The 19,222-nt window shown below is 39.7% G+C and overlaps 1 protein-coding gene across 17 annotated transcripts in view; it reads left to right on the top strand.

The window, feature by feature from the left end:
• KCNMA1 (potassium calcium-activated channel subfamily M alpha 1) overlaps positions 1-19,222 on the top strand; it is a 902,086-nt gene that overhangs the window by 490,515 nt on the left and 392,349 nt on the right. For all 17 annotated transcript variants that reach the window (XM_075072755.1, XM_075072754.1, XM_075072751.1 and 14 more), the window contains exon 3: positions 4,742-4,803. In XM_075072755.1, the coding sequence (XP_074928856.1) occupies positions 4,742-4,803 (62 nt within the window). The remainder of the gene's footprint in view (positions 1-4,741; positions 4,804-19,222) is intronic.

Below are 19,222 nucleotides of genomic sequence, written 5' to 3'. Positions count from 1 at the left end.
AAAAAGACAGTGCAAGAATTGCAAAGGGGTACAAACTCATATTTTTGTATTGCCGTGATGGTGTACTGTGTGGATGTGGCAAAACTCTACCATACAGTAGAGTCCTGATTATCTGAGTAACTTGGGCAACATCTAATATTGTGTGATTATTTGGGAGCTAATATAATGGGGAGGCACCCTGGCCATTTGTTCAAAAGAGAACTTAGGAACAAGAGGGTGTCAGGGCTGATTCCTCACTCTGGCACTTCGAGTGCAGAAGGTGGGGGCCCAGGAGGATTTTAAAAATTAATACTGGCCATTCCAGGCTTGTATTAAACTCCCAAGGTTACAGCTTCTCTCTGATCTTGGATGGGTAGATGCGGACACCACCCAAGTGCAAAAAAACCCAGGAAGGAGCACTTGAGAATTCCTCCATGTGAGGTACCCTCAAGCCCATTCTCTCTCTCACACACACACACACACGCGCGTGTGCGAGCTGAGAAAGAAAACAAAGGAAATGAGCTGTTCATAGAAGACTAGGGTTGGAAGAGACCTCAGGAGGTCATCTAGTCCAACCTCCTGCTCAAAGCAGGACCAACACCAACTAAATCATCCTAGCCAGGGTTTTGTCAACCTGGGCTTTAAAAACCTCTGAGGATGGAGATTCCACTACCTCCCTAGGTAACCCATTCCAGTACTTCACCACCCTCCTAGTGAAATAGTGTTTCCTAATATCCAACCTAGACCTCCCCCGCTGCAACTTGACACCATTGGTCCTTGTTCTGTCATCTGCCACCACTGAAAACAGAGGAGCTCCATCCTCTTTGGAACCCCACTTCAGGTAGTTGAAGGCTGCTATCAAATCCCACTTTACTCTTCTCTTCCGAAGACTAAACAAGCCCAGTTCCCTCAGCCTCTCCTTGTAATTCATATGTCCCAGCCCCCTGATCATTTTTGTTGCCCTCTGCTGGACTCTTTCCAATTAGTCCACATCCCTTCTCTAGTAGGGGACCAAAACTGGATGCAGTAGTCCAGGTATGGCCTCACTAGTGCCAAATGGAGAGGAATAATCACTTCCCTCAATCTGCTGGCAAAGCTACTACTAATGCAGCCCAATATGCTGTTAGCCTTCTTGGTAACAAGGGTACAGTGCTGACTAATATCCAGCTTCTCATCCACTGTAATCCCCAGGTCCTTTTCTGCAGAACTGCTGCTTAGCCAGTCTGTCGCCAGCCTGTAGCAGTGCATCGGATTCTTCCAACCTAAGTGCAGGACTCTGCACTTGTCTTTGTTGAACCTCATCGGATTTATTTTGGCCCAATCCTCCAATTTTGTCTAGATCATTCTGTACCCGATCCCTGTCCTTCAGCTTATCTACCTCTTCCTCCAGTTTAGTGTCATCTGTGAACTTGCTGAGGGTGCATTCCATCCCATCATCCAGATCATTAATAAAGATGTTGAACAAAACCAACCCTTGAGCACTCTGCTTCATACTGGCTGCCAGTTGGACATTGAGCCATTGATCACTACCCACTCAGCCCGACAATCTAGCCAGCTTTCTATCCACCTTATAGTAGATTCATCCAATTAATACTTTTTTAACTTGCTGGCAAGAATACTGTGGGAGACCGGATCAAAAGCTTTGCTAAAGTCAAGATATAATATGTCCACTGCTTTCCCCATAGCCACAGAGCCAGTTATCATTGAAGGCAATCAAGTTGGTCAGGCATGACTTGCCCTTGGCAAATCTATGTTGACTGTTCCTGATGATCTTCCTCTCCTTCAAGTGCTTCAAAATGGTTTTCTTGAGGACCTGCTCCATGATTTTTCCAGGGGCTGAGGTGAGGCTGACCTGTCTGTAGTTCCCCGGGTTCTTCTTCTTCCCTTTTTTTAAAGATGGGCACTATATTTGCCTTTTTCCAATCATCTGGGGCATCCCCTGATTGCCACAAGCTTTCAAAGATAATGGTCAGTGGCTCTGCAATCACATCAGCCAATTCTCTCAGCACCCTTGGATGCATTAGATCTGGATCCATGGACTTGTGCATGTCCAGCTTTTCTAAATAGCCCTTAATCTGTTCTTTCACCACTGAGGTCTGCTCACCTCCTCCCCATACTGTGTTGCCCAGGACAGCTGTGCAGGAGCTGACCTTGTCTGTGAAGACCAAGGCAAAAAAAGCATTCATTGCTTCAGCTTTTTCAACATCATCTGTCACTAGGTTGCCTCCCCCATTCATTAAGGGTCCCACACTTTCTCTGACCTTTTTTTCTTGTTGGTAACATACCTGTAGAAACCCTTCTTGCTACCCATCACCTCACGTGCTAGGTTCAACTCCAGTTGCCACCATCTAATTAAACAACATATGCACAAACCTCTTAGGACACCAAAAATCTAATCCTGTTCTTATGGCAAATTTTATTAAAACCAAAAAGAAAGAAAATAGATCTGGAACTTAGGTTTTTGCTAGATTTAAAAAACTCATTTACAAAATTTAAACATCAAGAATAACCTTCTTGAGGTCCATCTTAAAGGTTACCAACAAAACAAAAGCATTTGGGGTTAGCACAGAGGAGTCCACCACACTTAGAATATAAAAGAAATAAACCTAATCACATCTTTCTAGATATTTCTGACCTACTTACATATCTGGGTTTCAGATAAGTAGGTTCGAGGTATGAACTGATGCTTTTTCAGACCTGGTTTTAAAGCTGCTTACAGCATTGCTGCTCTATGTCTCCACTCTCCGGAGAACAACACCAAACAGACAAAGGGATTTTTTTTCCCAATTTTAAAAAGTTCTAGCCTTCCATTGGCTCTTTTGGTCAGGTGCCTACTCCTTTCCTGTTACCTGTGGGCTTGTTAACCCTTTACAGGTAAAGCAAGTAGAGAACAGCTATTAAGTGGAATTTTATAGCTAACTGGCTCGCTGGGTGTCCGTAAGGGAGCTATCCTCCCCACCCCCTTCATTTATCACAGAGGGAATCAAATGTCTGTGTTAGCCTGAATAACTTATCCTACCCTGTCCCTAAGGACTTGATCCTGCACCCATTGAAGTCAATGGCTTCAGTAGATCTTAAGGGTGCAAGAAATTGGGGCAAGGAATCACTATTTTATTCCCACAGGGCAAGGGAAGTTACAAATAATATTTTTTTTGCTCAGTCAATAAGGAAAATAGAAAATGCTTGAGTCAGTAGCTATGATTTGGATTAGTAATTATCTAAATCAAAATCACTTGCCAAGTAAAATGGAAAGTTTAGTTTCAAATTTACCGAGTTATTGTTAATTCTTAAAACAAACAAACAAACAAAAAAACTTTTGCATTGGTTTAGCATGTCTCATGTTAAAAAGGATTTGTCAAAATAGCATGAAAATTCATACATCCTTTTCAGTATGCATTTCTATTGCCTGGTGCTTCCCTTAAAATGTATCCCCTGTACATCTACCTGCTCAAACTTCATTGGATTTTTGTCAATATAGCATGTGAACTTCCTAGATTTGGCAAGCTTCCAGGCACAGTGGAGGAAGTAATATTTAAGCTATCCTAATTTTAAAAATATGCATTGTGTGTATTTAACCACGGAGAATACATGACAGCACAAAGTGAGGAGTGGAATAAAGGTTGTATTAATGTGTGTTAGAGATAACAGCATTAGTAGCAAAGCCATGAACGAGTTACCCAAATCACCTAAACTAGAGCCAATAAAACATTTTATATCACATCACCCATATTATGTATTCCATATACCATATAATTTACAGGAAAAAAGTTGAATTTTTTTTTCAGAAACGTGTTTTTATTTATCTTGTTTGTATCCCTTTGCCTATAAAGCTAGGGTCCTCAGTACAATCAGTCCAAAGGTGTAAGGCTCAAGGAGAGAGTGATTTATCTTTTGAAAAATTAGCTTTTGAAAAATCTGAAATAAATACAAAAGATCTGACATTTCACAACCTATTAGGGCTGAAATTAAAGACCTTAAAGTTTTAAAAAGGGGGTTCTGAGATTCTTTTCAATGGTCAAATGCACCCATTTCTAGCCTTCATGGTTTGCAATGTATTGGATTTTAACCTTGGGCTAGTGACAGGTTTGAGTGTTGCCTGCCTGTTTCCTATAATATTAGATGAAATGGTACAGCTTGTGAAAAGAAGGAACTTGTTTGCTGCAGTGTTGGAAAGAGAAATCAGTTATTTGAAGCTGTCTGATGGTTTGGAAAGTAAGAAGCAGATCTGGTAGAGGTGGGAGTATTAGTGAGCAATGGACTGGTAAGATGATCAAAGGTGCATGGTAAAAGCAAATGATCACATAGCTCTGCAATTTATCACATGGATTTCACTATCAGACATGTAATATAAATGTACATGCAATCTAATCTGTCATCTCTATTGGTTACCTACAAGGAATGAGACATTTTTGCTGGAAAGCTGAAAGATAGCTCTGATAAAACTACAATATGACTTGAATACCATTCAGTGGGGGCAGCCTGTCATTTAAAATTAATTAATCCATTTCGGCAAAGGTTAAGATACAGGAGTCATTTGCAAATTGCATTTCCATGAGATGGAAGTCAGCCTTTCTCTCCCCCCTGTCCACCAATGAAATATATTGTTTGAAAATGTGACCAGGGTTAGTTTTTAAAATAAATGACAGCCAAAAATAAATCGAATGATGTTTTACATATTATTTTCTCTCTCAAGTGTGAAAGAATAAATGTTTTGGTCATACACTGTTGAGTGATTGCATTTTTCTTTTTGTTTTTTTTGCAGGTTGTCTTAGTCTTTGCTCTTAGTATTGGTGCTCTTGTAATATACTTCATAGATTCGTCAAAGTGAGTATTCTAATACATTTCCGTTCCCCTCTTTTCTAAAGCAATTATGTGCTTTAAATTGCTCCATTCATCTACTTACATTCAAAGGGTTTATACTCATCACCTGAATGCAAAGAACTTTATATTAGTGCATGGTCTTCCAGGCTAGTTTTAGGGATGAGGGAAAGATCTTTTGTGAACTGTACTGGTCTTGGTTACATTTGGTGTGAGAGAAGAAGAGGATAGAAAATAACATTTCTCTTAGTTTAGAGTATACATACTGCAGGAAAAATTACTTCAAGGACAAAAGTAGAATAGAGGATGTAGGGAAGGGAGTTGGACTTGAGAAGTCATACACTTACAGGACAAATAATGTGTGTATTTCAGAATACCAGGAATTCCTTTGAAAACTCATCAAAAGACTCTATGTAGTACATACCATAATTATATTTAGCATTGTTATCAAATTCTGAATTAGATTTACTTGTCCCAGGCTATGCAACTCATCTTGTAGAACATGAGAAACATTTCAAAATTTTTGGAGGGATGAACAAAATGTGGTAATGTTTCAATTGGGAGAGGTTAAGGTTTCATCATGACCGTGCATCATCATGACGGATCAATGTAAACATAACAGTCATGATGTCTTGACACTAGTTAACGTAACCTAATTTTATATCCTCCCCTTTGATACTTATGTCAGCAGTTCTTTATGCAGCAGGGACAACATAAGTGTGGTGCTAGTGTAAGATTACCTAGATCAATGGCCTCGCATGAGCCACAGCCCTGGTAAGATGGCGATTGCAAGGGAGTTAATAGAATGTTATTCAGTGGAACATCCATTAGGGAGGGTAATCCACTAGGACATGAGTGGCATTTTAAGGCACTAAGACTAGGCACACAGTTTACCACATAACTTTGGGCTTGTTTTCGCTGCAACAGTTAGCACACTTGAGTTCCTCCACTTGAACTAGCTTAGCAAAAGTGAGAGAAAACACACTGCAGAGTGATTTGATGCGCAGCACAGCATGACTGGATTATTAGTTGAAGAGGAGTTGTAATTCAAGCTGCAGCGTCCTTAGTGCATTACAGCAATGTGGCACCATAGGGAGTGAAATATTAGTCTAATAAGACACTTAAATGCAGGTTTCTAGTACTGAGTGTAGTGAAAGTAATTCAGAGTTTACATTGTGAAAACTCTGCTTCTGTTCAAATAGTGAAAAACACCACATACTAGAAATGTGCATTTGAACCAATGGTTGATATAAAAACTTTAGGGGGACTGTAAAGGCTGATATACATGTAAAATAAAGCAACCCAAATGGATCCACTCTGTGAATTTGCACAAGCCTAATCTTCATTTTGTGTTTATTACACTTCTGCCCCTGTAAATAATGATCAGACTAGTCAATCAGCAGCTAAATGAGATTGCAAACTTTCAGTAAAATACGGTGTTAAATACATTGTGCCTTACCATTGTCTTGAACCATTTGCCCCCATCAAAAACTTTTATTCAGATTTGTTATCATATTTCATCTGCTTCATACTGAGTTTGCACTGGTAGAAATGGTGCAGGGCAGCAGAAAATCAGGTACATTTCCTGGTTTCCAAATAACTCAGCAACTACTGCACTTTTTCTTTTGTTTGTTTGTTTGTTGTTTTTTTACTAACTGTAAATATCTGTAGGTCTGTTACAGAAACTCGAGGTAATATCAGAGTAAATGCTGTAACCAAATGTTACAAAAGCTGGCTAAATTTGAACACTGATATTCTAACATGAGGCAAGTAAACCTCATGCTTTAGGGTATTAACTGTGAGAAGGTGTGACGCTTCCCAGGGGTACCCCAGGCTGTGAGGCATCTCACTATCACTTGTTCTAAGTGTGAGGAAGCCTTGTCTGTGACTGTCATGAGTCAGTTCCCCACCTCCACCAGCCCCTGGAACACAAGCACTCCCGTTCAATGCTGCGTAGGCCCTGCTGTCACTCTGAAGATTAGCAATTGGCATGCTCCAACCCTGGATCCCCCTGACTGTCTCCAAAGAGTGTCCAGCCCCTAGTCCTCTGGACTAGCACAATACTCACAGATTTTCTGCATCTGAAAAAACACTACACCCCAGTTTACCAGTTCCTCCTCAGATCACTGCTCCAGTAAACACACAACACTTAGATAAATTTATATTGAGCATGTTTATTGAACATAGCACAAAGATTTAAATTATAGCAAGTAGATGTTTTGAAAACAACAGTTACCTACAAAATAAAATCATCACATGCATTCTAAACCCTACGCTTCATTAACAAGATACTTTCATGTTTTGTAGAGTATTGCTCACCCAAATTCTTGCAGTGCTTTACAGCTGGAGCCTTGTGTGGACACAAAATTTGAATCCGTATCCATCCACAACCTGCAAACATGGTCTATGGATATAAAGCAGATATCCCAAGATTTGCAGGACTCTGTTTACAGCCAGGCTGGCTGTAACCCTCTTTTCGTGAGACATACATGCTGTCAATGCTGTCATAGGTGAAGCATCCAGTGTGTTGCTTTGCACTCCAGGATATCCCAGAACTATCCTTTGTCTTCATTAGTAAACAAGACGTCCCCTGCTGTTTGTTTATTACTGTGAATTTCTTCTCTTATAGATTTTGCAGTTTCTCAGTATGCAAACAGACACATCCAGCTCCCTGTCATTGACAGTGTGAACTGATGTGTTCACGACACAACATTGTGTGACTCTGCATGTGAAATGAGGTCTTAAGAAGCAAGAGCAGTTGCCCAGTCTTGGCAGATCTTGTGTCCTGGTCAGTTAAATGTACTCAGAGCTCTAAGAGAACTGGCATGAACACTTTAGCCATTGCCCAGTCTGTCACAGTCATGCTTTTTGGAAATCGTGCTGTTGGGAAAGTTGGTTCTCTGCAAAGTGAATGATGCTACTGTCTAGAAGGGAGGGAACTGTAAGTGCACCATCCAGTTGTGATCAGTTGGATGTTAGTGCCCAGAGCTGAGTCATTGAGTCCTTTTGCTGGGCAGATAGCAGCGGCTCCATTCACTCTATAAAAAAGGCTCTTTACAAAGAGAATCACAAGGCACTTCATTCTTGCTAGAAGTGGGTGGAACATTATTCCTTACTCCATTCAATGCTTCCTCTTCCCACCTGCTTATTGTTCCACAAAACCATAGTGTGTGTAGGACCATATTCTTCCTTGCAATAAATGTGTGTAACTCCTACTGATGCCAGTGATGCATGTTTGTAACTAAGGGCAGAATTTGGTTCATAAATTGAGAAAACAGTGAATAGGAAAAGGGCTTGACTGTTTGGGATCCTTACTAATCAAATTTAGTCTCATCCAAAAGCTCTTGTGTCAGATAACGGTTCCACACACCCCTCTCCCCTAGTTTGCTGAATTGCATCAGTAAGACTCAGTTAATATGGACATCAAAACTTTTAAACACTCTGAACTCAATTTAAATGTGTAAATCCTGTCAGCTTTGAAGTAACCTGTTCCTAAAGGCAATGCTAAAAATGTGTCCAGCACAATTATTTTAATCTTCTGGTTTAATAATAAAAATGCAACATTTTTACTAAGAAAAATTAGCAGAGTTTCACATCATCTCTGGATGTATTTTTAAATTGTGTAAAACCAGAGCTTTAAATTGCAAAGGAAAAGGGGTCAAATACAATCTGCTTTAGTATAAAATAACTTAATGTGTTCTAATGCTGGTTCTTTTCCCATTCATTTCCCTTTACAATTGTTTATGCTTAGTTCTTCAAGGTAAGATATTAATGAAATCATCCTTTACTGTTAGGTGAACGTAGGTTCTCTTCCTATTTCCCGTAGCTGGTTCCATAGAGTCTGCTGAACACACTGTAATAGAACAGAGAGCACTCGTACCAAACATTTGGTAATTTTGTGTTTAGTCCATGCTTTTTGTAGGAAGTTCCCCCTCCCTGCTAGCCTGTATTTGCCTTTCAAATAGTACTAGTATGTTATTAGTTAAGTTTTATTCTCAACACTTTTGTATGCAACATAGCATATTCTGTGTTTTGTTCGTCTCAAAATTAATGGTGAGTTCCTTATTTCATTTCTCATTTTCCCTCCCCACCTTCACCTACCCAACCCTTACTATTTACAGAGAATGCACTACCAACAGTGTACAGTAGATGTTATAGTAGATGTATGAAACACTACCCAGTATAACACATAAGCTTCCACGAAGGTGGAAATAGCATCTTAGAGCCAGGGTCAACCCGAGTTGCAAACAACAAAAGTACTTGGTGAAGACTCTGCAGTCCTCCATGGATTTTGTAACTTGTGGGCTCACCTGATTTCTCCCTCCTGCAATCAAAGTGGAAGGGATGCAACTCATTACATGAGTTAATACCCTTTCTGGAGCCTCTTTCATCCTGGCTCCACTTAATGTATGAATTCATACATATAGTGCAACCTAGAGTTGTTATTTATATATAGGCATAGATATTCAGAGCGTCTTACTGACATAGATCAAACCTTGTCCCAAGGAGCTTACATTCTATAGGCCTGTTCCTGTAGCCATTTTCTCATGAGAGCAACTTCTTTAATGGAGTCTCTTTGCTACAAGATCAAGTCCCCAATTAGACTTTCAAAGTATGATCAATGACAGGACAGAAATAGGAGAGAGGATGCAACAGACAAGTCATTTAATTTGCTTTGTATGTTCTGCCACACATTGTAGTGGTTTATTTTGATGCTGATTTTTTAAATTGAATGACAATATTGCAAGTCTTGCTAAATGGCTACATTTTCACATTATCATGCACTTCCTTAATTAGAATCATATATAAAAGTGCCATTTGGCAATGAGGGAAAAACAGCTGGATCTAAGAATAGCAGTGACATCATGAATGGTGAAATATATTTATATGTACATATAAGGTCTTGCTGAGGATAGAAGCTTGTCGACCCTGTTGCCTACTAAACAGAAGACAGCCGGAATCAGCTTTTTCTCTTTTTAGATATGGTGGATGCACATGAATTGCTCCCTATGGTCAGCTCTCTCTTTTTCGCATAAAACCTCTCCTTGTGTATCAAGAAAGGTCTCAAAACTGTTAGGTGCTTCTGAAGAAAGCTTATCAGTTTTCTAAAAAAGCTCTATATACAACTCAGTTGTGAGAGACTGATAGGTTGCACAAATACTATCAGCTCTTAGATACTGCTAAAATATTTTGTTCACTAGACAGGTGACATGGGATAACATCTGTGTTGAGGTCAGCCTTGAAACATAGAAAATTTCATCTTCTGTTTCTGGTTGTTTTTCCAAAGTAATATTTTTAATTATCTTTTAGCTTAATATTACTTTAAAAGTGTTGCCTTCTGCCATAACTTTCCCTTGAAACTGCAATAAATTACTAAAAATACCAGTAAAATCCTACCTTGCCTCCTCATTCCAAAATGCTTTTTGTGCTGCTTCCTCTTAGCCTTACATAGGCTATAAGAGGGCTCAGTTTTAGCTGTTGTAAACACCACCTTTGTTGGTGCTGATCACCTGTAACTGCTACTAAAGCCAATGGGAGTTGAGCTGCTGGTGCTCAGCGCCTGTCAGGGTTTGATGGTATATTGATTATGAATGCAAGTTTTGAATCATATGAGAGAATTCAATTTAAAACACTTCTAGTAACTTGCAAGGTTCATTATTCTTGCAGTTCTGTATTTTCTGGGACATGGTTACTGCAGATAGTGTCATGTGACAATGGTAAAGAATCACAAAAGTTGAATTCTTCTTACATAGATCAAGGAATTTTATTAGAAAAAAGAAACCAACATTAATCCTAAAACTACTTACTTATCCTTTGCTTCACTGCAGAGCTTCTGTCTAGGAATTTCCCCAGTCACCTCTTGTCTGGCTTTTCTGTAACACATTTAAGTAAAAACTGTACACATCTAGCTGTTGCTATATGAAAAGACACTGATATCTAGCGGAACTGACTGAGATAAGTTCAGTCTGAGGTATGCACTAGTTCTTCATCTTTGTGATTCACTGGCTTGAGGTCCATTAGAGCCTGAGTCTGGTGGCTTCATGACAGTTGTTTGGCTTTTTGTTTATTATTTAAAGTAAAGCAAAACTTTGTTCCTTGTTCAGTAGTAATATGAACTGGAAACCAAGCTTGCATAGGTACTAAGAGCTTTTTTAGAATGTACTTTGTGAGAGAGTGAAGGAATGAGAGGGAGCAGGGGTGGCTCCAGGCCCCAGCACACCAAGTGCGTGCTTGGGGCGGCATGCTGCAGGGGGCGCTCTGCTGGTCACCGGGAGGGCAGTAGGCAGGGCTCCAGTGGACCTCCCACAGGCGTACCTGCGGAGGTCCGCTGATTCCGTGGGTTCGGTGGAGCTGCGGGACCAGCGGACCCTCCGCAGGCATGCCTGCGGGAGGTCCACCAGAGCTGCGGGACTGGCGACCGGCAGAGCGCCCCCCACGGCATGCCACCGTGCTTGGGGCAGCGAAATGTCTGGAGCTGCCCCTGAGAGGGAGTGAGGGAGCTGCCCTGCTAGAGACTTGAAACCTGGAGCAGGCCTGTTAAATGAGCCAACGAGAGACACCTGGCACAGGGAGGGAACCTTAAGAAGCTGATTGCTTATAAAAGGGGCGGAGGAGGGCGAGAGAAGGGGACTAATTTTGAGAAGCTGCAAAGGAGTAGGTTTTGGCGGGCAGCATCAAGCTATTAAGAAAGATTCTGTGAAGGAACATTTTTCGCTCACCCAGTCTGAGGTAAGAACCATGCCCTCAGACAGATTTTTTGGACTCTGAGTGACTGGGGAATTTCCCTATTTAAGTTTGTTGGGGACCCTCTCCCATGAAGAAGTCCAAACAGGCCGTGTTGATGAGACAAACTTATTAAGTTTTCTTGGACTCTTATTAAAGAAAACTTCCTCAGCAGATTCTCCGTGAGGGGTAGTGGGGTCAGGTGGGGAGGAAACACGTCACCTCTCCCTTACCCTCATACACACTGCAATGTGTAAGGAGGATCTGGAGGATTCTCTGCATCTTGAGGTGTTTAAACCATGATTTGAGGACTTCTTTAACCTATGTCTGAGTTATCGGTTTGTTACTGGAGTCGGGAGGTGAGATTCTATGGCCTGCGTTGCGCAGGAGGTCAGACTAGATGATCCTAATAGTCCCTTCTGACCTTAAAGTCTATGATTCTATGTGCAATTTTAACCAGAAGAAGAACTGGGCTTCTTCTTGAATTCTGTGGATTCATACGGTTATGTGTTGTTAGGCACTAAATTAGAATCCAGTGAGACAAGCTGAGAGATTCCAGTCAAGGAATATCCTGTGTGACTGTCCCAGGAGAGAAGTGTCATTAATGAGACCAGCTCATTCTTTTGGAATAATTCATTAGCAAATGCTTTTAATTGGTGTCATTGCAGGCAATGTCCATGGACTCATTTATTCCCCTGACTACTGTGGCTGTAAAGAGATCTTTTGCATCTCATGTGACTTGCTGTAGTGACTACTACATATTAAGACAGTTATGCCAGAGAATTTACAGTCTAAATAGACAAGATACACGAAGGGCGGGGGAGAGGACTTTTATCCCCATTTTAGAGATGGAAAATGAGCCATGGAATTAAGTGGCAGTGCCAAGAAATGAAACCAGATTTTCTGACTGAGAGTCTAGTGTTTGTAACCACAAGAACTTTCTTTCTTTACACATCACCTTTCTTCACAGCCCAAAACCTGTTGGTGAACCTTGCTCACTCAACTTTGATGTAAACAGAAAAACAAAATAAAACACCTCATTATATGAAAGTTTGAGCCTAAATCAGGTGAAACTTGGCAATTTCGTCTGAATTTTGCTTTGAATTTTACTTTTTTCCAAATCCAAAACTCAAACCCAATATCAGACAATGTGAATCCCCATGAAAGTAATATAAGATTATGCAGTGAAACACTATAGCTTTACAGTAGTTTCAATGCAGTGTTATGAACACTAGAGCATAGAATACCCTAATATTTTTTTCATTAACAAGCTTCACACAATTCTACTTTGGATTCATTTGTTATTTTTTTAGGAAGATGAACATTCTGGTGCATTTTACATAGAAGTTTTAGCTAATTCTCCCATTCTGTGTGTCAGTTTCTTTTCCACTTTAGTGCCCATCCTTGTATCTACCTGTCACCATTTTGTCTGCTCATAGCCATATACTATGTCAGAACTCCCTTCGGTAGGTGGAATGAAATTTACCTGTAGGCAGATAGCCAACACAAATACTATAATACCAATTAAATCCTATTTTGAATATTTAAGTGGGACGTAAGTGGTGCATAGGCTTTGTGCTTCTCAGTCACCCTGTGAAGAGTATCTTCATCTATAATAAAATTATTCTTTGCCTGATTGTACTTTTGGACCTACACCAAGTGCTTGCTGGCCCATTTTTTGTTTTCATTTTGAGGCCAGGATGAATATTGTGCTGTATTTTTTCACAGTTGCAAGATTAGATATAGCAAGGATGCATTAAAACGCTGACATCTGGCCCTCTAACGTGTTGCAACAAATTGTTATTGTTGCTCAAAATGGCTGTGACAGTGGCTATCATTAAAAGTTTTGTAAGATTTTCCTTGCTACATAGATACAAACGTGTTGGTATTTCCTATGCTGAGATTGTGGTTATATAGGAAATATCTCAGTAATATTAATTGCAAAGATAAGAACGTCCATACTGGGTCAGACCAAAGGTCCATCTAGCCCAGTATCCTGTCTTCCAACAGTGGGCAATGCCAGGTGCCTCAGGGGGAATGAACGGAACAGATAATCATCAAGTGATCTATTCCCTTTTGCCCATTCCAAGCTTCAGACAAACAGAGGCTAGGGACACCATCCCTGTCCATCCTGGCTAATAGTCATTGATGGACTTATCCTCCATGAATGTATCTAGTTCTTTTTTGAGATAGATATATATATATTGAACATGTGCATCAAAGAAATGTTTGCACTACCCTCCATGCTTGAAGGAGCCTCCATCTGCTTCACATTCCTCCTTAATTCACATCCTACTCCTAGTAATAAAATACTCATAGTTTTCCCTCTGAAACTGTCCCTACTTTCACACTTGTACTTGAATCCAGTTATATTGTCTCTGTTGATAGGAGACACTTCCCTCCCAGTTCCAAGATAGTTACAATCCCTTCACATGTTTGTAGAACATTATTTATACCTATCACACTACAAAAAAAATAATAATTTATTTATATGAAAACCATTCCATGCAAATGGTACAAGTATCACTCCACATTCTGTCCAGATTTGCCACCGTCTCCTGCATTCAGTCTCCTTGCATTACCTTTGTCAATTCTACTAGTTCGGTTAGTGCTGCAATGGCTTTTGTCTATGACACTCTTGCCACAAATAATTTCACTTTTGAGCTGATGAATGCTGTCCGTTGCTAAGCAAATCCAGTTGGATTGCGCACCATAAAGTTAATTCCTAGCATCAGCCTATAATCTCTCTAACCATACAGTAGTTCATTCGAGATACACTAGAGGTAATTTGTCTTATTCAGTGTATAGAAACTTTTAGGTTATATGTCAATGAATCCTTGCTGCGCCAATACTTTCAAATTACTTAAAACTTTACATTCATTTCACATTGATCCCCACAAACCATAGAAGTGACACACTGTTCCTACCCCAGTCCTTGGACAATGACTAAGTGTATAACTTTAAAGGACTGAATCATCTTTTATATTGAGTCAGCACCAAATAGGATATTCCAATCCTTTGTAAGGCCAGATGAAGCCAATTTGATCTTCACTGTATTTGTATTAGTTACTGCAGGGCACCCACTTGCTTGTTTAGCCAAGAAGAAATGTTCTGAAAACGGTGTGTAGTCACTCCATGGCTATAATTGTTAATTTTCTGCAATGCATTGCACCAAATTTTGAACACACTGTCCATAACCAAGGCTCAGTGGTAACTACTGTTGTTATAATTAAGGTCCACTGTTCATGCCAGAAGAATACACGATGCAATATGCAGCCTTTACAGGTAATTAAATGCCAAAGAGAAGCAGGGCCATTTATTAAGAACGAGAGATGTTAATTTTGAGTGAACTCCAGTACCGTGAAATTGTTTCTACTATACAATAAAAGGCAAGAGAGTCAACAATCAACAGCATAGAAAAAAAATGGAATGCAAAACTCCTTCTCTTCATTTTTATTGCAGGAGCAGCTAGGAGTTTATCGTAGACCAGGACCCAACTGTGTTAGGCACTGTACAAACATAGAATAAAAAAGATATTCATGAGGTTTTGAATGTTTTTGATAGCAGTCACACTTCAGAGTTTCCATTTTATATAAACTGTGTGCATGGTGAAATCAACGTTTACTTGACACTTATCAACAAAAATCTAATCCTTCAAAGTCTATAGATAGCTGCAAACCAGACTGATGTTGAATAATCCACATAGAATTTAGAATTAAGCATGTTGGATGTTTGTCCTCTATATTTTCATAATTTACAAACTGACCCTTTGCACAATTCCTGACAACGTTCATTCCCACCTTATGTATTTTGCAGTACTATTGGGCAATCATGGTAACTATAAGGACATATGACTAACAGTTATCCTGATAACTATAATTATTATAAGAAATAATAATTGTTGACTAAGGCCTGGTCTATGGGGGTAAGTCGGCCTAAGTTATGCAACTCCGGCTACATGAATAACGTAGCTGGAGTTGATGTAGCTTAGGTCAACTTACTACGGTGTCTACACCGCACTTGGTCAATGGGAGAAACTCTCCCGTCGACTTACCTTATGCTTCTCGTTTTGGTGGAGTACCAAAGTTGACTGGAGAGCAATCTGTGGTTGATTTTAGTGGATCTTCGCTAGACTGGTGCATCGATCATCACGGCAATTTTTTTTCCCCAGAGATTTCTGAGCATTTACAACTCTCATTGGATGCAACAACTTAGCTCAGAACTTAGAGTGCAAGAGAAGATATGGTTGCTTAGCACTGCTGAAATGTGGACCACTTATTTGGGTGCCAACACATGGACTTAAATATTTTATTTAAACAGCCTAGTATGGAAACGTTGGACTTATGAAACAGCAGTTCGCCTGACAAAAATAATTTTCCTTAAATCCCATCCTCCAAATCACTTGCATTGTGTCTTTCTAGCACCAAGGTGGGCTTCACTAGAAAAAGCAGAATGACCCAGTTCTGGAAAGAAAAGTTATTTCTAAAATACAATATATACCTTAAAAAAAAAGAAAATTATAATATACAATTGACCATTAACACAAGTAAATTGCAGCTTCCATGTGTCAGGTGCACATGTGGCTTTATTTTCTGAAATGTTAGAATCCACTAATCACTTGCAAATAAGACTGAAGTTTGTGAAAGGTGATCTCAAGATGGACCTGTGCAAGTCCACATTTTCACCCTTTTTTACAACATTTTATATAAAGTGTGCCTTGTGAGGTATCATTTGAAAACTCATAATTTGCTGGAGATGCTCTTCAAAGGGAAAAGAGAACCATAAGGAAAGGGCACAGATGCCCCCCAAATATTCCTCCCTTTCTCTCTGCCCAGGGCATCCACAATGCCTGAAGGACAAGGAAAGGAGCATTAGACCTGAGGAGAGGTCCTGGATGAAAGGCATCCAGCCAGTAAAACTGCAAAAGCATGTGGTGAGAGGAACCTTAGCTTTGAATTCATTTAGCCTGTTAAGTTAGATGTTAGTTGCATTTTTACTTTTTTGTTTCTTTGTAACAAATTCTGACTTTTATGCCTCATTATGTGTAATCACTTAAAATCTTTCTGTAGTTAATAAACTTGTCTTATTGTTTTATCAAAATCAGTGTGTTTAGAGTGACATGTTTGGGAACTTCCATTTGAGATAACAGGATTTGTGCATATCATTTTCTATTAATAAAATTAAGGATTTTCCATAAACTTGTATTGTCCAGAAGGAGAGAGCCAAGCAGTACAAGATACACATTTCTGGGGACAAGTCTGGGACTGGGAATTTGCTGTTGTTGCTCTGCAATTTAGTTCAGGAATGGCTGGCTATAGCACTCATATCATTCAGGTTTGAGTAAGTTACATGCTGGAGGCTATGTGGGAACAGACCAGGAGTGGTTGGTCTCACAGTGAAGCGGTTTAAAAGGCATCCCAGGTTGGAGAACTGAGAGAACACAGCTGCTCAACAGTCCAGATTGTACCCTGGGTAATGTCACGGGACCTTTCAAAGAAGAAATAATTTTAATAAAGAGGAAAAACACATTACAGACTTGTGGTTATACAGCTTGAGAAATGTGCACAATCGGTTTCTGTTTCCTTTGCAATGTTTCATGTATGGACTGGATTTCATCATGTGACACTACCTCAGTTGTTGTGATGAAGCAGGATGCAAACTAAGCAATTAATACTTATTTGGTAACTTTGTTTATAATTTGAAGTTCAATTGTTTGTTTATACACACACACTATATATATATACACCAACTGCATATGAATATTTGTAAACATGCCACTTAAATTACTGGAGTTTTATATTGGAAATAACAAAAGGCTAAGGGTTTCATCTTCAACTGTAATTTGAATATCATGCCTTATTTCTTTAAGGGCTAGATGGTGCATGGAGATTGCTAATGGGATCTGAAGCTTTTTGTCTCTAGTTCTTCCCTACATATTATTCCCAGGTTAGCAGAGAATGACCAGAAATCCAGCTGTGATATGGACAAGAGTCAACATCACAAACACAATAACACCAAATGCCATGTTCTTGGAAGTCTCAGCAGGAAAACCAAGAAATGAATGAGCTTGGTTAATGAACTTCCCTTTCACCCAAAGAGTGGCACCCCTCAGATCAGGGTTTGAGGCATGTTGGCAAGATGAGGAGTTCATTGTTGCTTGCCCACATTTTACCTTTTCTATAGACAAATGGAAGAATCCAGTTTCTAGTATTTTCAGTTTTGACATCTTGAATCCAATTTACATACAAATTCTCTTTCAAATTAGTTTGGTTAGCAAGGCTTATATTAAAAAGTCTCTGGTGCATGATTTCTTTTATGAAGGAGGACTATTAAAATCAGAGATGCTAAGGGACAACAGGATATTTCCATCATGGCATGAAGGGGTCAAAAGCTTCTTTGAATGCTTAGTATGAATGACAAGAATATAGTGTCCTTTAACGGTTAGTTCCAGAATTTCAGGAGAAAGCATAATGCTGTATTGAGCCAGAGATAGGTTCAGGATCTTCTTTGTTTGCAAATTTGTACAGTGTCTTTCTGAGAACTGGTGATTTATATGAGTGGGATGTATTTATTCTTCTGATTAATGTTTAAACGCAGCTACCTCTAGTGCTTCAGTGATGTGAATTATTAATGTTTAATGTTGGCTCTCCTTACACTGAGGGGCAAGTTGAGGTGACTGTCCTTTATAAAGAATACCCTCTGTAAAAGGGGCATGTTTAGTTATGTACGAGTGAAAGGATAAGAGTTATAGTATTGTCATTGCTAAAGAATTTCTCTGTCCTGATCTTGCCTTCCCCTTCTGAGAATCTGCTCGGATGTGACAGATGCTCGCTCAGCCTAATTTTCCCGTGAGTTGTGTCTCTGGCCGGTATTATTTAATATATTTGTTTCTTCGAAACGGTTTTGGATGAATTTTGACCATTCTGGGGATGTTAAAGGAACCTCATTGACATAAATTGCTTGAAACTGATTATTTTCAGAAAACATTAAGTGTTTGATCGAGCACCCTTTAAGTATCGTAGGCAGACTTTTTTTGAAAGTTACTCTAAAAATGTATGAGTTTTTTTGTGCTGCACTGCTGATGTTTGTCAGCTATTCCCTTTATGGGGGCATCCAAACCATGCCACAGGTGTTTTGATTAGGCTTCAATGTACTGTGTATTGGCTCCACAGAACTACAACTAAATCCAAGTGAACAGGGTTACCATCTCTTGAAATGCAAAAAAAGGGCAAGCCCCTTCCCCCCCCCCCATAAAACAAGCCTGCCACAACCCTAGCCCCCAAGTGCAAGGCAACTCCTCAACCCGGCTTCAACAACCCCTTATAGTGTCTAGAGAGAGAACACACATAGATAAGATAGATGACATCGCACATCTCCTCACTATTGCATGACTCAAACCCTCTCAGGCATATGCATGGTGCACTTGCGTGTTGGTGGGCAGACAGCAGCTGTATTTTCAACAGTTTGATCTGTTATCACTTAAACTGCAGAAGTAAGAACACTGCAGCATCTTTAGTGGGACACAGAAACTTTTAATATTGGATATCCCAGTGTATTGTGATGATAATGCAAAACTTTAGACCCACATTAAAAAAACCACAGCAGATTAAATTATTTTTTTCTGGCAACTGGCAAATCTGTGAAAAAAAAATGGCCAGACTGGTCAAATACGGGCCAGGTGGTAACCATACAAATGAATCAT

The sequence above is a fragment of the Chelonoidis abingdonii genome, chromosome 15, assembly GCF_003597395.2.
Source record: "Chelonoidis abingdonii isolate Lonesome George chromosome 15, CheloAbing_2.0, whole genome shotgun sequence".
In the NCBI taxonomy this organism is placed as follows: Eukaryota; Metazoa; Chordata; order Testudines; family Testudinidae; genus Chelonoidis; species Chelonoidis abingdonii.
Note: the sequence above shows the minus strand (reverse complement) of the source record. Positions and strands in the feature narration are given on the sequence as shown.